Source organism: Phoenix dactylifera, unplaced genomic scaffold (genome assembly GCF_009389715.1).
Source record: "Phoenix dactylifera cultivar Barhee BC4 unplaced genomic scaffold, palm_55x_up_171113_PBpolish2nd_filt_p 000544F, whole genome shotgun sequence".
NCBI lineage: Eukaryota > Viridiplantae > Streptophyta > Magnoliopsida > Arecales > Arecaceae > Phoenix > Phoenix dactylifera.
In genome coordinates, this window is record NW_024067953.1 from 320,013 (window position 1) to 346,248 (window position 26,236).

The 26,236-nt window shown below is 37.4% G+C and overlaps 2 protein-coding genes and 1 pseudogene across 2 annotated transcripts; 1 reads left to right on the forward strand and 2 right to left on the reverse strand.

Moving 5' to 3' along the window:
* Positions 1-5,235: 5,235 nt before the first annotated feature.
* LOC120106403 (IAA-amino acid hydrolase ILR1-like 1) lies at positions 5,236-13,857 on the reverse strand. Its single transcript, XM_039119408.1, has 5 exons — positions 12,936-13,857; positions 11,879-12,004; positions 10,781-11,095; positions 5,817-5,945; positions 5,236-5,721 (listed from the first exon to the last, which is right to left on the reverse strand). Exons 1-5 carry the CDS (start codon positions 13,371-13,373, stop codon positions 5,341-5,343), a joined length of 1,389 nt encoding a protein of 462 aa, XP_038975336.1. The 5' UTR covers positions 13,374-13,857; the 3' UTR covers positions 5,236-5,340.
* Positions 13,858-15,824: 1,967 nt separating this feature from the next.
* LOC103713077 (peroxidase 31) lies at positions 15,825-17,449 on the forward strand. The gene has a single exon (XM_039119409.1). The coding sequence runs from the start codon at positions 16,088-16,090 to the stop codon at positions 17,111-17,113; it is 1,026 nt and encodes a 341-aa protein (XP_038975337.1). The 5' UTR covers positions 15,825-16,087; the 3' UTR covers positions 17,114-17,449.
* Positions 17,450-18,165: 716 nt separating this feature from the next.
* Positions 18,166-26,219, reverse strand: LOC120106404 (annotated as a pseudogene).
* Positions 26,220-26,236: the final 17 nt, after the last annotated feature.

The following is a 26,236-nucleotide window of genomic DNA, read 5'->3' on the forward strand; positions in this document are numbered from 1 at the left end:
AGAACCTCATAATTTATTTTTGAACAATAAATTAAAGATTTCTCTCATCAGAGTCACGGGAGAAACTCTTTTATGACACTTCTTTGTTGACTATTTTAAAGTATTCATTCTCGGCATTTTAGCTGAGAAGGTACGGTAGATATTGATGACCTCAAGGCTGGATGATATCATGTTCTATCATTTTGCCTTTATAGATGAGTTTCTTGCCACCTTTTTGTAGCCAGTGAAGCTTCAGTCATTGAAAGTTATTTGTGCCACCAACCAAAATGAGGGAATAAATTTTGATGACACTGGTATATTATGTCACAGTTTTGGCAATACAATTAGAAAAAGCAGACATGGGGGAATGCTTAAGAAGATGCGAATCTTTAAATGGATAGCCAAATAAAGTATATGAAATATCTTTTTGTTGTTGTTGGAATTGTTTCATGAATCCATATAGCTATATCTCTATAATGGATGGAATGTATGTCTATGTTCATCTGTGTTCTGTAGCATGTCAAGTAAGAGACAAAACTGGTGTGTTGACTGACATGGAGCTATGGTTGTCTAAGAGACTAGTTGATCTGCTGGTGATGGAAGGTTTTAGAGTAAGAAGATCGATATGAAGAGGAAAAGCAGAGAGTATAGTCTTCGAAATTTTTGAAACTTGTGATCTGAATGAAAGAATTCCCAAGGAGCATTACTATGAATCTTTTGCCTAGGATAGAAGTCTTCGATATTTTTGTTACTTTATAAACTGACAAAAAAAGGAGCATTACACAAGTTGGAACATCTGGTAACTTAGGGTGTCCTAATTCTAACATGCAATTACGAGTAGTTGCAGCATGACGTATTGGTCCATCATCTCCCTGGTTTCATAGCATATGCAAATGCAAGCACTTGTGCACACGAACATATAATATGCGTGCATATGTATGTATGAACAGTCACAAATGTACAGACAAGACATGCACATGCACAAAAAGATGCAACAAAGATATGTGCATAATGTATAGATACAGATACAGAGATGCACATGCAGACAGATGCAACAGACTCACATTATACATATACATTGAGATAAGCAAGATTTTTATGTCTTCTTTTAGTCTGCTAAGTTGATAAATTCTATCTCATATCCTTTGGATCTTACTTAACTCTGAGATATGACTAATAAGGATGAAGGAATGCCATGGGAAACCATTTTCCTCTCACTTAATTGCTATCTTCATGATCATGTAATGCCCTTCCTATGAAGTGCATATTATTTGTGAAATGTTTGTGGAGGATATTCAAGAATTTTATATTTGTTGGCAATTAGTAGATTCATTCTTTTGCATTTCATGCTGATGAATGCAGCTTAGAAGCTGCTGCATCTCACATGTTTTGATTATCTAAAAGATCCATAAGAAAATTGTTAACTCCTTAATGTTTCTACCTACCGTGACTATAAATGGAAGCACTAGATAATAACCAGCAGTAGATAATGTTTGCTTTGGAAGTCATGATATTTCTGTTTATGAACAGGTTCGCAATGCTGGAAGTTGGATGGAAATTGGTAATAGCATCAACCATTTTGAGAATATGACTGCCCAAGTAGTTTTTGTATTGATGCTTTTTGCCCTCCCGAATAGATATGCAAGAGATATTGAAAATCCATCTCTGTAGTTGTCCTTATAAAAAGCAGTGCAATGTATTTCTGATTTCTAATATTGGGAATAGTGGCAAAAGGGTTCTGATTTCTTTTTGTTAAAGGTATTTAAACATATCACCAGTCGAGGTTTTATACATGTCCTTTGGTATACATGGTCTAACTACTATTTTCATCTTGATTTTAGTTTTGCTGTTTCTTTATTCTAAGTGTAAATCAGTTCTTAGATTGCGAAACTTTTTTTGTTTCATACTTACTTTATAGTGTTACAATTTTTTGTTTTAAGTTGTTTGTAATGGAGCTAATATTTCTGATCAGACCATGATGTTGTCTTGATGGTGTTTAAATGTTAGTAATTGTATTATATACTTAATGAAATAATGATGAGTTGTTGAAGCAACTTAAGTGCAAGGCTACATTGTACTTGTTTAACTGAATGCCATGGCTATATATGAATATGTTGATGACTGCAAACTCTGTTGTTGATGACTGCAAACTCTGAACAGAAAGAAACACATGAGTCACAATGTTCCATTGTTCACCATGCTATATAGTCATACATTTGATGCAGACTCCCCTGGACGAGCCTAAGCAGATTGGTAAGTCTCACCAATATATGCACCCCCCTTTTATTGTAAACTTGGACTTCGTATTATTGTAAAAACAAATATGAAAGAACACTTTTCGATTAAAAAAATCCATGCTTATCACTTCATCAAACATTCTGTTTGACAAATTTTCCTGATCGAATCAAGATTTATGGGTTTGCCATTCATTCATTTGAAAACATGGCATGGAGCACATCTCTGTCAAAACTGTAAATTTAAAACATATCTACAGACCAATATAAAATAGGCAAAATGGTCTATGTTAAAACAACTAAAAATGTTTAATGTAATATGTTCTAGCTTATATTTAGTTGCTTATTAACAAAATTATGCGTATTTGTTTTGCAATGTATGCCAAAGTGTCAGCACCTCAGTAGCAAAAAAAAAGCTTCTATTTAGGGTAACACACCTGCTTCAAAAACTTCTAGGAAACTCAAAATCACACTTGCTTCCTGAGTGCTTCCTTAAAGTGCTTTTAAAATATTTGCTTCCTTGCACCCACACCCATATAGATTCCTGCTCTTTCTCCTGATTTTAGCAACTAAGCTTGGCGTGATTTAGCAAAGTGCTTTTAACATTGGCGACCTCTTTCTGTTATACAACATGTAATTCCTTGATCCTTGAAATAAATTCTACAACTTATCCTTGTCTAGCTTCTCTACTTCACTAGCATTCTTATAATCTGATTAATGCAGCACCTTTCTTTTATGTTCTTTGTGTGGCACCCTGACTTTGCTAAGAACAATACAACAACTTTAGTATGCTAGCTCGACAAAATCTCAACTCAAGCCTTGCGTAATTGTTTCTATATTATTACTTTTCTGCGTTATGGTTTCTGTTCACTCTATACATTCATTGATCATCCTCTACACTTTTAGCTGTTTTCTGTGTGGATGATATATCATCACTGCTAATTATAACCAAAAGTGATTGGGCTGCCCACTATTGCATCTCTCAAGGCAATGATTCATTGACTCTTTGAGATGGGAGACCTAGGGTATCTTTGTAATAACCGAGGACCTGACCGGAAAAAGCTAGCCATAAGGTATTGTATGGGGTCTTCGGCCGTGCTTAAGTATCCAAGACCTCCCCAAAACACAACTGATGTGGGACTAAAAATATGACCATGCTGGTCCTTAGGATCTGTGTTGATTAACTTCAACTTGAGGCAATTCACCAAGTTGATTAACTCTTATTCAGCCTGAATGTGCACTTCAAAATCTCATAATAATATCAATTTATAAATTTTTGATAATCTTTCCTTTGTTAGTACTTTTTGTCTTTTGATTGCAAACCATTTTTATATCCATTCATGTTACTGTAGCATGGTTGGAGCTCTGCACTATCATTCTCATGACTAAATCACATAAACAATTAATGAGGTCTGCCAACATATTTATTCTTTTTAATGTCTTCTTTTCTTGACTAGGGCAAGAATTTTGTGCTATTATTTATATTAATCTTGGATGCGATTTTTTATATCAAACCACCTCCATTGTTGTCTATGTATATTTAGATGCGCGTTAGCTTGGATATCAGGATAATTGTTCTCCATAACTATTTTTTGCATTTTTTTTCTTTTTTCACCGGCCTATTTCAGAAACCTAAAGTAATCATTTATTACTTTATCATTTTTAAGAGTGACATGCACTTGATGCTACTATAGCTTGATTCATCATATTGTACAAGATATTACCCTCCCTCTTTGAGTATGTTTATTCTGATTATTAGGTTGCATAAAAGATGTATATAGCTTTGCTTCATGTGTAACTTCTTAGCATGCTGAACTTTATGGCTCCATGAGTAGTAACAGTTTGAAGCATGGTCTTCCATGGCGCTCGGTATAAGGTGTACCGTACCGACAGAAAACTGCTACGAAACACACCTTCAAGTCGATATAAGCCCCATACCGAGGTGCATACCGGTCCGTACCGAGGCGTACTGAGATGAAAATTGACAAAAATGGTTGGAAAGCTATTTCGATACAGGGGTATATCATACCGTACTGAACCGAGCCGAACCGATAAAGTACTGATATTGTACCCTATACCGAGATTGCGGACCTTGGTTTGAAGTAGTGGTTCTAGTTGGGGATTGGTACATAGGATATTGAGACATACTATGCTGCATCGAGACATGGTCTGGTAGTTGGTGCTGGCACTAGAAAAGTGATACCAACTACTGTATGCTGGTACAGCAAAATACCAAGGGATGTATCAAGCACCAGTTCCTAGTGGTACAATATGATATATGCTGCAGACAGGTATGAACTAGTAATTCAACCCTTGCCCCCAATGTACCTCTAATATTACTTCTCATGGTTGTCTACTAGCCTTTTGAAGGCCAGCATTATGCAGTTCTATCATCTTTCATCGAGGCTTCTACAAGCTTGTTTCCCACTAAAAATGTTTATGAGTGTGGAAAGTAAGATAAGAAATAAAAGAATCAAAAGCATCAAAAGACCTTTGTTGAATTAAGTCTTGCTTCCTTTCACTTGTTCAATTTCATTTTCCAGTTCATTTTAGCATTAAATATATTATGTCCGGTAAAGACCTGACCATATTTATTACCAAAGTTGTGAAATTGAATTGACAAACATATCCCTGTTGTACATATTGAGCACTGGAAAGAACAATTTCAGGTGTATAAGCTGCTCTATTTTATCTAAATGCTCTAACAAAATTGTTTTGGTAATACGCTAAGTTATTACTGAATTTTTTATGCAGGAGACCATGACTACATGAAGATAAGTAATGTTAAGTTGATTCATGAATTAATTCTGAAATTGAATATTATAATCCACAACTTCTGGATGCAATCATGATGCCTGAAATTATTAACAGCAAAATTTATTCGCTTTTCACATGAAGCCATATAAAGAGTATGTTTGGTGCCATCATCAGGCTTTGTTACTTGCAATATTTTGTTCTTTAGTAGGCTACTATATTTTTGCTCAGCATAGTGAGCTTCTATGCAAAACAAAGACATGAGAAGGATATTTAGTAATGCCTTTTTGGGTGTAGAACTGTTGCATTACCTTATACAAATACGATAGGAATTGAAGATATCTCACATGTTAGAATTAGAAGAAAAGTTAGGTCATTGTGCATTACTGTAGGTTGATTGAAGGAGATAAACATGTGCGAAAGCTGCATGTATTGCTGCTCCAATGGGAAGTGCATCCTCATCAATAGTGTAATAGGGGCTATGTTGTGGGTGGATGGATCCAATCTTCTCATTTCTAGTCCCAATGAATAGCAGGGACCCAGGTATCTGCTCTAAATAGAAAGCAAAGTCCTCGCTGCCCATCACGCATGGACTCATCTGTGTATTTTTGTTTCCTACAATTTCTTTGGATACTTGTCGCACATATTCATAAATTCTCTTGTTGTTTATAGTTGGTGGAATTGGAGGGTGCTGCAACTCAGAGAATTCGAGCCTTGCTGTGCATCGATAAACTGCTACTTGTCCTTTGATAACCTAATACATGTGAAGGCTTAAAAGAATGATTTCTTTTCTTATTTCACGATACAAACATGTAACAAAATTCAAGTTAAAAAAACTGCAAGGCATACCTCCTCAATTCTTTGTTTTAGTACATCAAAACTTTTTTTTGTAAAGGCTCTAAAAGTCCCACCAATTGTGACTGAATCTGGAATAGTACTGTATGAGCTACCTCCATGGAAGTTGGTTACAGAGACCACCTGCAGTATCAACATAATTGTGCTCTTTCAAATGCTAAATGCCAGCTCAGCCTCTGTAAGAAAGTACACAGAAAACTATACTTCCTATTGTTTACGGTGTTGAAGCAACTTTAGTTTATATATCTACAGTGAAGGAGCTGCTAGCATATTAAAGCATGGTTGAAAATGATAATTGTCTATATGGTTTTGAATTTTGATCAGATAATGTACAATTAAAATAATGGCAAACGAAAAGTTAAAAAAGAAACTCAGGAAAAGATTTGTCATTTTGCAGATTATAATTCTTTGTAATGAACATGAACATCATTTTGCAGATTATGACCAATGCAACTCACAAAATGAATAAGCGGTGCCAAACAGCTTGATTACTAGTGGGGAAATCCTTTGTAAAAGGATTACAGTAGGGCAGCACGGGTGATGTATGTTTTGGTGGCGAGGGGTGTTTTGTATTTTGGGGCAAGGGGGGGGGGGGGGCGTGGTGCAATTAGAGGTGTTTAATGTACTTTGTGAAATCTTTTGCTTCTTTTTTTAATATAAATGATTGAGAACTAGTTAATGAGAAAATATGATTGTTTTATGCTAAGATTCACCAAACCACTACTGTATTGGACCACTGGTGCATTATTGGTTCGGCATGGTATGGTCGAATGGTATAGTAAGCATCCCGAATGGTCTGGTTCTGGCCTTTTCCAGCCGGTTCTTGTCGGTTCGGATTCCATTCCGGCCGGTTCTTAGCCGGAACCAAATTTAATAGACGAATTGACTCGGTTCCCCACCGGGTCGGCTCGGTACGGGCTGAACCAGGCGGTTCAGTCTAGTTCGGCCTACCTTTGGTTTGATAATATCTTAGGAATAGTTATCCATTGGATAAGAGAAAATTTTGCTTTAATGAGTTCAATTTTATTAACCTTGCAAGTACTCATGAATAAAATTAATTGTTATCAAAGGAACATGTTTGTGATCCTTCATTAGCACTCAAAATATAGACATATTCTAGAATATATAGATATTTTTACCAAATTATTTTATAGATAATGTAGGTTACATTAACTGTTGTAAATATAAATTTTTGTTTTGAAGAAATGTTCAATTGTGTTCAAATGATACCTTTATTTGTTGGTATTCCGAAAATAATTTTGAAATTAGTCTCTCTTTTTTTCTGAATGGCATGCCATCTGATTTTTATAAATAATTTATTAGTTGACCAATTATCATATGTAACTTTTAGCTGAAATCTAATTTTGTCATATGGGCTTTATTGTTCGTCCATATGTGATGGCATGAAAAAGAAGGGGATTTTGTGGGTTGTCTTTCCAAATTCTTAACTATTAATTGGAAATTAAGGAAACCTCATTTTATCCTAAATATAATTAATCCTTGTTTTCTTCAGGCAGACCAATGGATTTGTTGAATATTCGCGTAATTGATGGATATTCAAGATTGATTTGTGATTTGCAAAAGGGAAAAAACAAAGAGAGAAAGTGACAGTTGTGCAACAATGTTTTATTGACATCATGTAGACCACAGATGGATGACATGCCTCATTGATTTGTCTTTTTGTGATTTGAATCTACACTTTTCCACCTTGAGTTGAGTTAATTCAACTTGACTTAGGTTATGGTGTTTTATAATTAGCTGGGGGGATTGTATAGACTTTTACCAACCGTATCATAGCTTACTTATGCATTTTAGGTTGATACAAGCCAATACTGCCGCCAAATGTTAAGAACAGCTACTTTACTGGTGAAAGGCTGGCATCAATTTTACTTGCACAATCGTGCAGGGGTCAAGTGTCCAGATATCTAGACGAATCTGACATGGAGACCTTTTAAAAACTGCAAGAAGGATGTGTCAGTATCTTGTAAATGTGCTTTGTTGTGTAAAGATGTATGTGTATGATGAATGATGAACTAAACCTAATGCTCCTTGAATTCATATGACTGATAAAATATTTGCTAAATATTATGTTATAGTAAATAATTGTCATGTTGAAGTACCAAAAATAGACATGCAACGATAATGAGATCATGATTTCATGATATGAAATGTCTAAGAGTGTCATGAAGTGTCGCAGGTATCCAAGCATCCAATATGTCAAAAAACTAAAAATTTCAAGTGTCCAGGTAACATTGGCTTGCACCGTACATACTACATTCTGGTTGGTAAAAAGACATTTCTTTTTTGTATCCATATATGTGAGATTTTTGGACAGATCCTGAACAACAAAGAATTTACATTTTCTATGTGCAAGAAAAATTTGCATTTTTGATTAAAAGAATTGTCACTGCTCTGTTTTATCAGAGAGTAACATATTTGTCTTGTTTAGCATCTTCCATTTTTGATTTTTCTGAAATTCTTTGTAGGTCATCAATTGTTCTCTGTGTTGTCTTGTTAATCAGTTTTAGTCCCTTATTTCATTGTGATATTTATGCTTCTCGTACAATCAGAAATCATGGTTTTAGATACTTGATGACTATTCTTGAATCACTCAACTTTATGCTATAAAGAGTCTTGATTAAGTGCTTTGAATGTTTCAGGTCATAGTAAAATAACACTCATTTTTGGAAATTCGTTTACTGTAAAGAATGATTACAGTTAAGTTTTAAATTTCTGCTGTACTGACACATAATAATGGGATTAAATGTAAAATCTTACGCGCAAGCATTCCTCAAAAACTCAGCATCAGGTGAGGAAATTGCTCCTAAATCCTTAATTCTCATTTTAGGCACAACTTTCTCATTATTAGCATACTGACATTGGTTTCTATCACTACAACTTTGGTCTTTTGATCTAATATAAACATATTCTTGTTGTTTGCATCATACATATTCAAAATTTGATAAATCAAAAGATGAACCCTAATCCTATTTTGTTTCTCTTTGTTCTAATATATGTTGCATTAGTGATGCAAATATTTCAATCTGGTGACATCTAAAAGTTCCACATGTTATATCACCTGATATGAAGAAAATAAGCTCTAAAAAAAAGAACATTTATTAGATGATCATTTTATGATAATGAAGAGTCGAATTCTAATTATGTCTCGGTTTACAGCCAGTTTTTTTAGTTACATTCTCAATTCAGTTTATCATAGAGGAAGAAAGATAAACTTTTCCTGATCATGATTCAAGTATTACTTTCTTCTGTTGTGGAAAAATAAATAAATTATGTCATATTCATTTAATTATTTTTGCTTTAAACTTTATTTTACCCTATTCAACTGATGCTCTAACAAGTCCAAGAATGTTTAGGTGGTTCATGGTAGACTACCCAAAACATGGCCCTGTTAGATGAAAAATTGTTCTCTTACAAAGAATAAGTACTTTTGTATCTTTAAGAAATGATGAAACTGTGGTTTTCTTTTTGATGTTCATTAGAATTGTGAAGTTTGATGGTATAATTGATTATGAGCTTCTCCTTATTGCAAATTGGTGGATTCTGGCTTGTAGAGTAGTTTGAACTCTTTCATGGCCATTGCTTCAGATCAATGATGAAGTGCTTTTTAAATTGGAGATGTACAGGAAGCCCATATATATCTTGCTGTTTCAAATGAAAGTGGAAGTGTGGAACCGTATATTGTTTAAAGAAATTCAACACTGCTTCGCAAGACTTGAGCTACCCAACAATAACATGACAATAGTTTCACGGTTTTAAAATAGATATGGGATTGGTGTGCCGATTGTTTATTTGGATGACATAGTTCTTAAAGTGAACTTGAAACAGGATAGAGGCTCTTGACCAGAAATGATTTATAAAACAGCTTTAAAGATTTTTGTTTCTACCTGATGATTATGCAATAACCTTCTATTCTATTGTGAAAGATTAGTCCGTGAATTAGCAGTGCTTCTTTGTTTAGTGCATATCTTGAAAGATGCTGCAACCTCAGGTATTCATATAAATCTCAAGGATTGAAAAGTAAAAGCAGTTGGTAGTTACTTACAAATGAAGCTGATATTAAAGCAGTTGGTAGTTATCTTGAAAGGGTTCTCACCATTTGGAAACTAAAGTGGCTCCACTTCTTGACAAGTTTCATAACTTTCACTTGAGTCGATGCCACTGGCATGTGATAATTAAAGCAGTGTAGATGTTTTTTGTGCTCTGTTGTTTTACAAGTTGTACTGAACTTGATTGCTACTTTGTACGCGATAAATCTGTGATCTCTAGTATGATAAGTTGATAAATTGGTGAACTACTGAAGCACTCTGGAATAATCAGTTGCAAGTTTGTTTGTTTCTTTTTTTTTAACTAGGTTGTCGTTGTTGGTTTTGACCTGGGGTTCTGTTCTTATAAATATATACTTCTATGATCTTTTTCTCAGATTATTTGTTAATCAACAGTTTGATATTTGATGTGTTCTGTGACATGCGATAATGTTTGATATAATTATGATTGGGAATATTTCCGTCATTTGACTTGCAATTACTCAGTCAAGTTATATAAAATATTGTAACTTCACAAACTGTAATATTCCTACACTCCTTGATGTCTTTTTCTATTAGTTTTGATTCTAATATATTAGTCTTCTTGTAATTACTTTTATTATTACCACCTTTTGTCCATTGCTATACAGAGTTACACATTGTATTGCTGAACAGATAGCGCAGCCTGGTAATTAGATTTTACACTGATTTTTTGTTTCAGAAATGCGTAACTGATTCCTAAAGCAGTAGAGGAGGTCATAATCTCAACAAGGAGAATTCCTCCTTTCCTTGACCACTAAAACTGTCATCCATGCAAAGTTATAACTGTACTTGTAGTGCAATGACATTCTACTCGGTATCATGCATTTTGGACTCACGTTATTTAGTTGAGGATTAAGCAGATAAAAGACATACCTGAGAATCCAGAGGATCTGCTTCCCTTGAAATAAGATTTTGTAAGCTAATTATTGATGCAGATGCTGCCAAGGTAGGATCAACTGAGTCCTGTGGTGCTGCTGCATGACCTCCTTTTCTACTAATATATGCTTCAAACATTCCACATCCAGCTAGAAATTCACCAGGCCTGGAAGCAACAACCCCAGTAGGATAGGCATAAGACACGTGCATGCTAAATATGGCCTCTACATCTTTCAGTGCTCCTCCTTCAATCATCTGTATTGCTCCCACACCTCTTTCCTCAGCTGGCTGAAATATAAGAACTGCTGTTCCCTAGTGTAGCAATGAAATGAAAATCATATATTGTCAAAGGAGTATAACAGAGAGTTCATCATTGTTCCAAAATGAGCCGTAAAGCTGATTTATAAATGAATCCAAGTAAATAATTTCGAATTGTAGTATGTGAAATCCTTTTTGGTTGAAATAATTCCGTGCCATATTAATTGTGTCTGCACATTTGGTTTCATTATATGGTATTTGTGTCATATAAGAGAATTGGTCATCTAAAAAGGGTGGCCCAATGCAGGAGACAAGGGAAGGTCAGAGCCCTCCCTCCCCCCAACACCAACACACGCACACATGAGGTGGTTGTTTTTATGTTTCAAATGTATGACCTCCAGGTCACAGTAAAGCAACCTTTCCGTTGCACCAAGGCTCACCATCATAATTAGTTATCTACTAAGATTAACTTTTGGAACAGTGGAAGGAATGGCTGAATCAGTCCATATAAAAGAACATTCTTAAAACATTTTTGAATAGAGTATATGTATTCTTTATTGTGGGGTTGGAGATGCAGTTAGATTAATGGATATCAGATCTTTCCAAAAGATCAGAACTTACATATGGAGAAACACAGAGATAGATTAGTATGGTTCACATGAAATTAAATGGGGGAGGCAAAGTGTATGAGCACCACCTCTTGACTACTATATAATTGATGAGAATTGAAGATTATCAAGGCTTGAAGAAATATTTATCAGACAATTATATACCACCTCTTATGGTTTACATGTTAGATATAGCATTACAATTTAGTAAAGGATGTTAAGATGTTACCTGCAATGTTTCCTTGATATCCTGCAGTATTTTTGCTGCCCCCAGAAGCATACTAACATGTGCATCATGTCCACATGCATGCATTTTTCCATCTATTTTGCTTTTGTGCTCCCATTCAACTAGTTCCTGCACACATAATATCAAAATATTAAACCTGTAGTTTCAGAATAATCTTTTTCAGGACATTGCACATAAATTGTTGTGAAATCAAAGTTCAATATGTATCACTAGTTTATTGCAAGTCATAACTGATCTGTGTTACATTTCGATATCTTGAACGTTCAATCAGAACGAGCTAGAACCAGGTATCTGTGGACTGATTAATCAAGGATATTAGCTTGGAAAAACGGGGAGATGGATGATACATCATGGATAATCTTTAATATAGTAATGATCCAGAATAATGTAGGCTGTGAGAAGACTTCATTGTGAATCAGTGTGTAAATGTGTGTGTGTGTGTTTTGCATCTGTGCTTTTACTATCATAAATCATCACTTTTCTTGATTATGCAGTCTGAAAGTAAATCCATAGTTTTGAAAAGCTTATTAAACATGATATTCTTCACTAAGAACATAGCATAATGCCGAATCTTTAAATGTGATTTATTCAAATATGAAGCATATAGGAGAGTGTGGTTTTTTACCTCTTTACCTTTGGATTTTGGATCACTGAGCTGGTTCATTTCAACAATAAGCAACTTGAACATTAGTCCTAGAAAGTAAGACAAGACTGGGCTAGTTTTTGCTTGTGATGTTTCAACCAAAAGTAATGACAGCAGCGTATATTATAGATATCTAAACAAGATCGATATGTCCAAAGGCAACATGGTTGTTGCTTTCAACTTTGGACACTGATATCATTTTCTTTAGTGGCTTATTAGTTTCTTGACTGCATGCTTGTTCCATTTCCATCAGCCATGCCCAGTAATTATCAAGGTATAGTAGTATATTTTGTCCCACATAACACTGACTGGAATGAGCACTTTTATTCTGGAGTCCTTTTTATTAGAGCTCTATTTCTCATCTGTCCATGGAAAGGAAGCAGAAAAAGAATTTACCTGAATTGCCAAAGCATCCATGTCTGCTCTGAGTGCTACAAAGGGTGGAAGTCCATTCCCTACGGTGGCCACTACGCCAGTGCCTGCGATCGGCCACCTATACTTGACGCCCATGAGGTCAAGCTCTCGTCTGATGAGCTCACTTGTCTGCAGCTCCTCATGTGCAAATTCTGGGTACTCATGGATCTCCCTCCTCAGCTTCTTGAGCCAGTCCACAGTCTGTCGAAGATTAGCCAGCCTAGCGATCTCATCTATCAAGGAGCCATCTCTTACAAAATGAGGATCCTTCGAGGTTATTTGGCCGTCCTTTGATGCATTGTTGCTGCCAAAAGAGCCTGGGGCTTCAGTATCTAACAATAAGGATTCCATGCTCAAGGCCAAGGATGCCACTGAGAGGAAGATCACAGAGATGTTGAAGTAGCTCGTGGACTGCTCCATGCTACAGTGAACTGGTGAGCAAAGCAAAGAAATGCAGCAAAGAGCAGCTTAGATTTTCTCCTTTCTGTTCTTTTTGGTACGGTAGCTCTCCCCTTTCTCATTTCATTTAGCCGCTTATAAAAGTGGCGCCGTGTGAGTTAACTAATACGGCCGATAAGTCCTACCTTTTTTTTTTGTTTGTTTTTTTGGTACTATTATCACAGTAATATATGTGTGTGGGGAGGCCTCCACGTCATCACAGGGGCCGATCATCTCAGAAAGTTCATGTTCATGTGTCACGAAAGGGTGATGATTCGTTTAGAAAAAAAAATCTCTCGTCCACTGCCATATACACAAACACAAGGTCGAACGCGTCTCCGTAGCACGCTTGATTAATGGTGACTTGAAAAAGATAGTAGGGGTTCATGAATGCTGGAAAAAAACAAAAGCAAAAACAAAGCAACGCATGAATGCATGTTGGTTTATGATTGAATTGGTCCACGCTTATAATAATTTTTTATGGTGCAGGATATATTCCGGACCTACTTCAAATTGACAACTCGTTGGACAGCTACAGTGGGAAGGAAAATCATGGTGTTTGGGTCCAGCCAGTGCGCTGGAAAAGCACAGGAGTGCAAGTATGGTCCCAAATTTTTCATTTTAAACGTGGGGGTATGCTTCCAGTCTTGGACCACATGGTTGCATTCCAGTTGATTCCATTGCAATGTGATGCATACGATGCGGGTGACCTGTTAGTGTGGGAATGGTTGATGGGACGTTGTCCTACAAGCTTGTCTTACGGGCTTCTTTCTCCTACTGCTGCTACACACACCTCTTACGGAGTTACGGGCGAGTAAAGATAGCATTAATGAAGTTTGGAGACTTTGCTGGATGTGAATTTCTTCCTTGCCGCATCTCTTGGTGGCTTGTGGGTCTCGCACAACATTAATTTTGGAGAACTCGGAAAAGAATGGTTCATCTCAGAGTTGGCATACGATCAAACGCCATCATATGGTTCCTTTTGATGAGACCTTGCTCGATTGAAGATAACCAGCCAAGACCGCATCCTACCTACCTGAAGCGACGAGAAAGATGTCCTTTGTGAGTGAGTACCAAGAGTTATGCATTAGCATGCACACTGCAAGTATGAGATATCACGACTAGGATCTCATACATAAAAGCTAGCCGGTGTGGATAGTTCGTTCTGATATTATCTGTTACGATTTAGGATCTGACTCAAAAACGCTAGCGGGAAGATATCATTGTCGTATATATTGCTCTTATCCTCTAAAATCAGGACATATTAAAATTCCAGAACAAAATGGAAATGACCAATGGATTTTTCTTCTTCTGCTAGACTTATCATAATCAACAAACTTCGAGATTTGTGAAACATGCGTGACATGGACAAGACTATAGTGACACGAGAAAAGAGTGATTGCAGGCCAAAAATGAATCTCAAAGTCCATGCTATACTACACTTATGAGATCCAAAAAAATAGAAAGTGAGTTTCACATTGTATGGAGAATTTAATTTGCATTGGAAGTTGCTATCATTTTCAGTTAGCTACCCTCTCTAGTTATACAACGCGTCTCGGCTAAACTAGCCATGATTACAAGCATTTTGTAAGATCTAAAGACATCATATCTAAGCAGATGCTTTTAATTCGTTCACGTATTTTCATATTTTTTGCTTTCATCATTGCTTCGTTCCATCTTTTGTTTTTTTTTCAACACAAAATTGAAATAGTAATGAAGCTATTTTTGTATTTTTAATAATCCAATGATCAATCTCATTCAACTTTTTCATATATTATTGGTATAATCCTTTCTTCTTTTTCTTCTTCTTTTTTTTTCTTTTTTTTTTTCTTCTTTCTAGGTCTTCACACCATGCACATGCAAGTATAGCTAATAAAATTAGAAAAAAAAAAAACTGACGAAGAGAGTAAGAAACACCTGCCAGGTGATGCGCCGCGAGGGACACCACCCAATTGGCTGCCGTGTGAGCTTAACCTTGGTAACAAACTAACAATAAACAAAACAAAATGCGGAGAACCAACACTGAGCTTCCAGAACTGCCTTCCTTTCCTCCTCTCCCAAGTAAAATATTGGATGGTTGGTGACGAATACAGCATTATATACATCCTTAACCATCCATGCAACTATCCTCCATGCCTACGCTCCATATTCCATTATCCCCAGCACCACTGCTTACCTTACGTGTGTCATCCATGTATCAAGGATGCTCACCCTGAGATTGGCATCTTCTCCTCGTAGATTCATAGATGGTGCAATAAACTCAAACTAACACAATCAAAACGGTCGGCAAATTTCGAAAGTAATATACTCTCTCCTCCCCCCACTTCTTTCGTACCGCGATCCACGCCCTCTCTGTCTCGCTCTGTTTTTCTCTCCCCTCATCACCTCGAGGAGTTGCTTAAAAATATATATCCAAATAAAACCACTCCTCAGCTCCCAATCTCTTCCCCCTAAAACCTCTCCCCGCCACAACCTCCCCTCCTCCCCCATTTCCTCTCCTCTCCTCCCCGTCCTCTCATTCTTACTTCCCACTTTTCCCAAAACGGAACCGATCTGCTTCCCCTCTGACCGCCCCGCACCCCTCTAAACTCGAGAGGAAGCGGATCCATTCGTTAAGATAAAGGTCGAAGAATTAAAGACCCTCCCGAAATCCAAATAGAAGGAGAAGGAAGGAAAAGAACTGAGTGTTCGAGAGGATGGCGAGCCATCTCCAGCGCCGGGTCCATTCCTTCTCCTCGGCCCTCCTGGCGGCGGTGCTCGCGGTGGCGGTGGCCCTGTCCTTCGCGGCGCCGTCGGCCGCGAAGCTGACGCCCAAGTACTACCAGAAGACGTGCCCCCGGGCGGCGGAGATCGTGACGCAGGTGGTGACCAGCAAGCAGATCGCCAACCCGACCACCGCCGCCGGCACCCTCCGGCTCTTCTTCCACGACTGCTTCGTCGGGGGCTGCGACGCCTCCGTCCTCATCTCCACCAACGCCTTCAACCGCGCCGAGCGCGACGCCGACATCAACCTCTCCCTCCCCGGCGACGGCTTCGACGTCGTGGTCCGCGCCAAGACCCAGCTCGAGATCGAGTGCCCCGGCATCGTCTCCTGCTCCGACGTCCTCGCCCTCGCCACCCGCGACCTCGTCACCATGCTCGGCGGGCCCTTCTACCCCGTCCTCCTCGGCCGTAAGGACGCCCTCGCCTCCAAGGCCGACACCGTCGAGGGCAACCTCCCCCGCCCCAACGTGACCGCCTCCCAGATGATCTCCATCTTCGCCGCCAAGGGCTTCACCGTCCAGGAGATGGTCGCCCTCTCCGGCGCCCACACCGTCGGCTTCTCTCACTGCAAGGAGTTCGCCCACCGGATCTACAACCACAACAATCGCGGCCAGAATGCCTTCGACCCCTCGATGAACCCCAAGCTCGCGGAGGCGCTGCAGAAGGCCTGCGCCAACTACCTCAAGGACGAGACCATCGCCACCTTCAACGACATCATGACGCCGGGCAAGTTCGACAACATGTACTTCAAGAACCTGGCCAGGGGCCTGGGGCTCCTGGCGTCCGACCAGATCCTGATGTCGGACCCGAGAACGAGGCCCTTCGTCGAGCTCTACGCCGCCAACAACACCGCCTTCTTCAACGACTTCGCGCGCGCCATGGAGAAGCTCAGCGTGCACGGGGTGAAGACCGGGAGGGAGGGGGAGGTCCGGCGGAGGTGCGACACCTTCAACAATTGATTGATCTGAAATGAGATGTCCTTCTGCTCCTTTGATACTTGCTGCCGTTTTGTCTGGATTGGAATAGATTAATTAATGCTCGAGGAGATTTGAGCGGGAAGGCATTTTGGCTTTGAAGTTGACACAAGGGATATGATGAGAATCGGAGAGATCACAATTATTTTTATTTCTGATGAAGTTGTTACTAATATAAGTGTTATATATTCATATTTATGTATCAATTCAATTCCTTTGGCGATATAACCTCCGGTGATGATTATAGTGTGAGGTACATGCCAACCTGTTCATTTAGTCTAGCCTACTTTATAAAAGGTTTGGTGCTTAATTTCTTCCCCCCGACCTTTTCTCCCCCTTCTTTGAATCTAGCAGAGTGAAATGGTTCCCAGTGAAGAGGACCCTGTTGCCCATTAAAATAGGGGCATTGTATGAAGATGGCAGATAACGAGGCTTAAGACTCTCTAGTTTGAGATCTAGATGATGATACCGAACAAAAAGGAATCCTGATATTCTCCAAAGTAGTTCAAGAAAGTATTTCCTTCAGCACTGCAATATTGAACCACTTGGAATGCCATTCTAACTGGCTTTCTTCAGATTTTTCGGAGCCCAAAGTAGTCGCGTGGAATGAAAATAAGTGACAGAATATAGAAAAGGGATCAATGCAGGCTGTCCTCGTTGCTTTCGACCGCCAAAAATAAGAAATACAAAAAAAAAAATGCTTTGTATTGGCCAATCAAAGAGAGTTGTATGAACATACATTGCCTAGTTGGGGAGACTCCCCCGTTTAGACGAACACATCTGCAAGATCAAGTTGGTGGGTCCGCACTCTGTTGTTCGGATCTTGATCTACTTACCTAGAGATAAAAATATATGCCAGCCGAGTACGATTAATCTGCCCACTCTCGAGAGCTGGAAACAATAAATAATCTGCAACATGGAGGTGGACCACGACTTACAAATTCTAGCATTTAAGACCCCCCCTTCAACCTAAAGCCAGAGCAGAGACCAAACGAAAAGGCAAAAATATGCCAGCAAAAGGTCTTTCAGATCTTCTCTGTCAGTATAAATTCAGAACCTCTGAATAGAAACAAATGATGGCGAGGAATGTAGGAAAAGAACAAAAGGAAGACAGGATCAACACATTTCACTCAGGTAACTACTGAGCATACATGTGAATATTCGGAAACTGTAAATGAAAACATAGTATGCATAAGCAAGAAAAATAAAGCAGGACAAAATAGCTGAACAATCTCTCACCTTGTTTTTTTTTTTTTTTATGTACACCCTCTCACTTTATTCAACAGGGCTTCCGCTTGTCAACCTTCAAGTGAATATTGAAACCATTTCCTCCTTTTTGGACGGTCTCTTGACTTCTTCTCTCTTGTTTGGTGGTCATCTTCACTTTTAGACCCCCTAAATGATGTTCTGATCTTGCAACTACTAGAATTCCGTTTTAGAGGTGAAATGGTGGTGTAGGAAGCATGGATGGTGTTCCGTTCCTTTAGGAGCTCATCTATCTAGAGCAGCGATCGAAAAGAAAGAAAACATTGTACGGTCAATGGGGGATAACAAAACAAATGGAGCAACCGAACCAGAATCACAAGAGGCTGAACTCACTGCTTGCATTTCCTGTGTGTATCTGCTTGTCATCTCAGTGAACAGCGCCAACACCTGTCAATCACAGCATGCAGAAATACCACAATTAAAAGGTAAATGTTGGGAAAGAAATAATGCAAGTTAAAAATGCACTCAGTAGGAACAATAAACCTCTCTGTACTCGGTCTCAAACTTCGATATTTCTGCTCTTTTGGTTAGGATTTTTGCCTCCACATCTCGGAGTTTTTCCTTTTCAGCTGAAAATGGTTCAGCAGACATGACCTCTATGGTGTAGTTTGCATTTCTAAAGAAGTTATCACCTGCAAACGATTGTTGAAGATAAACGTAAAGCTTACCATCAAAAAATATAGAATTCCACGATAAGGCAAACCAGCATGCCTGTGGAACATAATATAAGCAGCATACCATAGACAGCAAATATGTGGGTGCCAGCTTTCAGCTCATTTATTTCGCATGGTTGGAATCCATCCAATTTCTTGAAGAAGGCAGCATCAGGATCCTTCGCAATTGCCATCTAGGAGAATAAAATATTCAAGTTAAGAGAAAAAGAAAATCAGATGCAGCACTTTGGAAGACTAAAATTTGCCTGTAAAGTTTTTAGAAGATATCCTCTCACCGAGTTACTGTGATCAAATCGGTAAACAGGAAAACAGAGAAAGAACATTCCTGCAGAAGTAACCTTTCCTGTCTTTATACTGTCTTCCTACACCAGACTGGATGTCAGATATGTGCATCCTACCAACTAAATCTAATCCACAAATATTATAAGTCCTTTCAATCAGAATATAAGAAATGCTGGATCATATCTACTAATCTACGTATTTGTCTGCAACATTCTGTAAAAGGTGGTTGTGGTTCTGCTTGATAAAAGGTCGCAGTTAGTCAGAATAATGATGATGATGACAGACATGCTGTTGCAAATGGATATCAACTGAATTTGCACATGATAAATATCAATGAAGAAATAATTAACAAACATCTTTCAAAAATTGTGTATAAGCATTTCCTATTCCACATCCTTATGCAGTATAATGTGTCACAGCAAGATAGATCCATATAGTTGGATTACCATTTTATCAGTACCAATGCATTGACAACTCTTCCATTAATTGGTGTTTTAAGACGAACGGCGAGCACCATCAATGTCATGATACAAAATCAATATTCTAATCAATATGATGAGTTGGTGAGATCTGGAGTAGGACAATAACGAAGTGCGAGACCTTGTTGAGCTGCAGAAATAATAGGGTACATATTAGTCATCAAGATGGTCATGTAGGTGAAACTCCAGATATTTGGCACTAATGCTGATTGAATAGATGTTTTGGTCACTCACGGCAGATGCTGATTGTCTGTGGTTAGGAGGTACTGAAATCCATGTAGCATAAACCAAGAATTAGAACAATGGTACTCAAAGAAGGGTCACAGGGGTAAAAAGCAAGTTTCACACACTTGGTAAATGAAACGAGGCTAATCTTGTGATTCTCAATGAGTTTAAAAGAAGAGCAAAGAAGATTGGGATATTACAAGGTTCTACAAATCTCTTATAGCAGCATAGAAATGATAAAATGATCAGTGGTGACTCCAAAATAATGACTCGGTGGTAAGAACAAGAGACTGCCAAAATAAGAAAATTCAGAAAATGCAGATGTAGATGACAGTGTAGTCAAGGATGGAACCCTGGACCTTTTTTTTTGGGGGGGGGGGGGGGGTGGTGAGGGGGGGAGTGTTAAGTGGATTATTATGCTATGATATTTGATGCGATAGCACATCAAATGAATTTTAAACTAGCCTATCTATCAACATATTCTTAAAAATATGAAATCAATAATATATATATATATATATATATATATATATATAATCCAATTTACTTTTTTAAGAAATATATCTAATTTATTGATATATGAATGATAATAAAATAATGTCCACTTAAAAATGAAAGTAAGATTGTCTTGTAATTGATTTCCTAGTTACAGCTTCACTGAGAAATGGAATTAGACTTTAGCGGGATTGGGGCTACCATGAGAAATGGACAAATATAACCAAAAGGTTAGAAGCGGTGTTTTGTGGAACTCCTGCTTTACTCAAACTCAAACCCCACTCGTACTTATGCATTTGGGAATCCCAAATGAACAGGGAGATGAGGATTTAAAATCCTTTTTGGTTAAACAATAACTAGCTGCCATGACAACCCAGTGCTAGATGCCCGTACTAGCATGGGCATGGGAAGCTGCCAGCTGGCATTTAGATCCATGGTTTTCAGATGTAAAGGACCATAATAAAGGCTTTGGAAACGTGGAGACATGGCCAGGGACTCCCAACAGAAAAGTAGTGACTTCAGTTGAAGGGTGGGGGAGTAATAAAGAAAGCCCAGGGACTTTCAATCTTTTTGGAAACAATTTAAAATGCACGCTCAGAGTCACAGTTGCGATGGCAAAATTGTTTCAGATCACTAAATAAAACAAAGGAGATATTGTGATGGAAGGGTTTACAATTTACAAAAGCAATATCCAGATGAAACCCTAAACATGGAATTTTTGCAAGATTTTGAAGTCAAAACATCCTATGTTTGTTTCACTGTGAACCCTTTTCTGGAGAATGCGAGTGAATAAATCTTCAACTTGCAGCATCCCCATTCCATAAAACCAACACAAGCATGATGAAATAATCTGGAACTTCATTTCAGACACGCAGAATTGGGGTAAAAATGACAAGAAAAAAGGGCTAAAGCACAACCATGATCTAAAGCCATGTAACTTGACGAGAAAGCATTGAGTTTAAATTAACTAATATGAAGCAGTTGAGTATACGCTTATGCGATACGATAAGCAGGAACCCCTCAATAAACATGAGCCTGTAGTGATTATAAGTCAGCATGGTTTTAATATTACCAATACACTCACATTTAACAATTTTCTTTTTCATGAGGTAATTGTCTACTTTACGAATTCTAGTGTTTCCCTATATCCCATCTCCAAGTTGGTGGAAATAAATATGCTAGCACTACACCACGAATCAGAACATTTTTCAACCTATGTTCAGCTCCTTATAGAAATAAGAAAACCCACGGAATAGTCAAAAAAAGAAGACAAACATTTCTTTATTTCATTCAGTTGTTAATTTCCAACTATAGACATATCTGACTTTATATGCCAAACACTAATACAAGGTACTAACATTTTAAAACCTAATGGCTAATGGAGTAGAACCTATGACATGCCTCTCATTGATACAGACAACAGGTGTTTGGCATGCAGATGCTGTGTGATGGTGGTCATAAAATTCAGAGTTATCAACAATTAGCATCTCATGTATTATAGGAGTTTTGTATATGAGGGTAGGGTGATGCAGATTTTCAGAAAAAAAAATAACTGGGAAAAAATAAAGATAGGGGTGATGCAAACGGTTTTGTGGATCATATGCACTTAGAAATATATAATCTAGACATGTTCAATGATGTCATGGAATCAATCATATAAGCAAATAACTTGATCCTTCCTGGACACTTATATGGTAAAATTCAATACACTAGCTTTGATAAAAAGTCTCCATGTTGCTCACCCAAGAATTTGTTCATGTTCACAATTAGATAATTTCGATATTCTTTTTGTTATTAAATTCCTTATCTTCTTTAATAGGTGTTGAATGTCCTTGATTAGAGGATTGCTTTCAACAGAATGCAAACTTTCTTTCCATATGGAAAAATGTATCGGATACTGATGATCAAAATGTAATTCATTGTCCTTGCCCAAACAATCTTCTGATGAGTTGGTTGTTATCTCCAAAGTCCTGGACATTATGTCCTCATCTTTTTTGTGTCTATGAGTCACCGTACAATTTATTACTTTCATTGTACTTCTCACTTTTATCAAGCCTCCATATTATGATTGCAACATATCCTCCAGTTGTTTTTGGCTTTCCTAACTTCCGATATGGCAAAGTACGAGAAACTGAACATCAGCAAGATCCAGTAATTATCTTCCTATATAACAAAATTATCTATAACTGAAAATAAGAACAATTGGTTTTGCTTGGGAAGTCAGACAGGTAAGATTGGATAGACAGAATCACAGTTTTCAACTAGACCTTGTTGAGCAGTAAGATGTTTTTTCTTTCTTTTTTCTTGAAGAGTAAAAGTAATTTATTGACATGGCAGAGAAGCGCAAACAAACTGTCATCTTTTAGAATACAAATTCCCCATACTATCTTCATCTAAAAAATTTCTTAGTTAAGGGGACGAAAACCAGTATGACAAATACCTCATAATGATTTTATTGGAAAAACCAAAGAGGAGCTGTCTTAGGTCAAAGATCAGCTCCCCTGTTACCTTCGCTCCAGATATGTGTTGCCAAAAATCAACTGAAGATGCAGTAGATTGTCAAATCTCATTAGGACTACCACAAAATGTATCAATAAGCCTTGATTTACTAGACATCCAGCCCATGCAAACTTTCAGGCCAAACTCTATTATGAGAACCAAGAAGCTGAATGTTATGGAATGGAAAAGGCATCTCGACATTCCATCAAATTCGTGTGATCAGAAGCACTCACAGGTTCAGCATGATGGAGGATCTTTAGTATGTTCCTTTATATCCCACAAGGACCAGGAAAATGAGGTACATTTGGGTTCAATGTATTTAGTTCAAAACAACATCCATAAGTTTGTTCCAGCTCAAATTCATCTATTTCAGGTAGACCAGATTAATGGAACAACTCCACTTATCCAGGACAATCAACTACTGCTAGCCATTTTCACTCTTTGAGTAGCAATCATCCATGATTTTATTAACATCACAAGCAATTAGATTAAGAATTCTGCACCTTTGAATAGATTGATCTAATAATATACCAAGCCACCACAAACAAACAGATTTGCCAGATATGTTGTGCGCAATCTACCTAAAATATTATATGATTCCTTTTTTCTCAAGAATTTAAGCCAGAGTCTGGGATTAAAATAAGGAAAAAATTAATATAATTAGGAAGCACTCTGAATACATGAAATATACTTAGACATCAGTTAAGCATCTATGTAGAATATAACAGTTTATTATATTTCTGAATGAACTAGTGCAAGAGACAACAACATGATTTTTTTGGATCAGGCATCTGACACACGTGCACTGCAAGTACACAAAAAGGTGTGACTGATTATCATTGTATCAGCAACCAGCAAAAGCATTCAGTGATTTAAGCACATAATAAATCCAAATTTTGCAGCATTTTATAGACAGAATTGCAACTGCATTTTGTAACTGAGATTATAATGTTTCAAAACACATTATCCAAAATCCTTTATTCTACTGAAGGAAAGAAACTGCCTATTTTCCCACCTTGTTGTTTCAAATTTCACATGACGAGTTAGAACCTGACAACAACTTAAACATCCTAGCACAAATTATATCTACCTAGAATGAGCCAACTGCAAATTTCCACATAGTTTCACACGACTAATGTCAAATTAAGCCACACAGAGCAGAGGAAAAGACCAAAAGGAAAAAAAGGTTAAGCATTTGTCAACAGTAGCTCTGACACGAGTTTTTGCATGACAACAGGATGCCCTACCTGTAATGCAAGGCTCAATCCACCGTTCTCTTCCTGCTCAAAGTACAACAACTGCAAGCAAATATAGTACGTCTTGAGTAAAAGACAGTAGCTGGAAGTGCAATTGAACCACTAGAGCTAATAGACATTATCTGATTTCTGAAATATTAACTACTTCAGATGCAACTTAAAAAGCACACATGAATAGTACAGTTTGTGCATGGAAATAAATTCTCCTTTAACTACATCCACACAGCCAGAGTCAAATGGATGAGATGACTCATTACTATGAAATGCAGCAACCAGATGATTAAGTTCTCCTAATTTATAATATAAGATAAATTTATATCAAACCACCTAGGCAACTCAAATTCCAAAATTGACGAAAGCCATGCTTCCACATCCAAAACCATTGTAAACTATAAATTAGGTTGTTTATTTTACTTCATTATGTATGTCTGATTTACAAGGCTCAAATCTCAAAAAAATGCTCAAAGAATCCAGTGTGAAACTCCTCAAACTAGGGAGTCTAAATATTGGTTAATTGGGAAATCCTTTTGATTAGAAAAGTTGAAATTTTCCTTGATTTGGAGTCCAAATTTTAAAATGTTTATGTCAAAAAAGAGTCCTAGTTTGGCAATAATTGGATTAAGAAGGTTTTGGATTTATCAAAATAGTCTTTTGGTGTCATGTAGTGCCTCTTTGTATAGGGCTTGGAGGAGATTAAAAAAGTGAATAATGAAATATAATCGTTATACATTTCTAGATTTATTTAAGGGATGAAAGTAAGGAAGTGCTTGTAGAGATTTAGTTACCTTAAAATCCATAAAATTAGTTTTGGAGCTTAGAAATCCTTCTAGCAATGTCTATATTTCAGTTCACATTGAGTCACATTTATAGTAAATTTTTGTTGCAGTGTTTCTCGTTTGATGAAAGGTTGCATTAGAAAGGTTTTGAATCTACAAGACTGTCCCTGGTGCCATTTAGTTGTCTTTTTATGTTAGTAACAAGGGGAGATCCAAATATTTTAATAGATAATCAATTTTTGAAAGAAAAAAAACTTTCTTCTGGTAGCCTTTCTATTATCCCTCCATTTCTATTCATTCCCTTTTTTGTTCTTCACCTTCTCACATTTTCATCCTTCTTTTTATACTCGAGTAAAAATCTAGCAACCCTGTCCTTAAGGCAAAATCAACAACTTGCTCCTCATATAGGGAACTAAACTTTCATATAGTTTCTTTGTGTAAATATTCAATTCCCTGAACTTACCCTTTTGTTGACAAATTATAATAAAATGAGAACAAAGGAACAGAAAGGACCCTCTATGTAGTTAAAATATCTGACAAAACGAAACACTAGATCTACAGATACGAAAAGCACCTGATGTTACAATGACACCTCGTTTATAGAACTCATCCAAACTTTACTGGAGCAGCATATGGTATTTTAGTGTACTGAAGTAGAGCTATAGCTAATCTCACTCTAAATATTGTTATATTGTTTAAAAGGATACTTATGTTTCACCAAACTTTAAGCAATCACATGCAGAACCTTAATGTGGTTTAAACACAACAGATTGACAGCTGTTCTACTAGAATATAGTTGAATGTTGTTGTATCACCTTGAATTTGCTTTTATCAGCTGCATGCACTCGGCACACAAATCCCATCCTTGCCTCCTGCTCTGTTATTTCTACGGAATAAAAATGAGCAGACTGCTTTTCTACCTGTGCAGCATTGAAACATTCAGAGATCTCCTAGACTTAGATGTAATAATTGCAAAAACAAGAAGAGGAGAACAACGCCTCACCTTTCTGAACAGAGATTGCCCCAACTGAAGCGGATGAATGGTTACAGCACCATGCAGTGCTTCCTCTAATATGGTTGCTGATACCATAGTCTTAATTGGCACACCAAGTTTACTGACATGCAATACACATGAAACAGATATGATAATAGAAAA

Bases quoted from the DNA above. Each gene is read 5' to 3' on its own strand.
- LOC120106403 (XM_039119408.1), bottom strand. From the start codon at position 13,373: ATGGAGCAGTCCACGAGCTACTTCAACATCTCTGTGATCTTCCTCTCA. The intron at 11,096-11,878 runs GTAACATCTTAA...TTGCTACACTAG, and splicing joins ATATCAAGGAAACATTGCAG to GGAACAGCAGTTCTTATATT. The intron at 5,946-10,780 runs GTATGTCTTTTA...TTGATACTGCAG, and splicing joins CAGATCCTCTGGATTCTCAG to GTGGTCTCTGTAACCAACTT.
- LOC103713077 (XM_039119409.1), top strand. From the start codon at position 16,088: ATGGCGAGCCATCTCCAGCGCCGGGTCCATTCCTTCTCCTCGGCCCTC.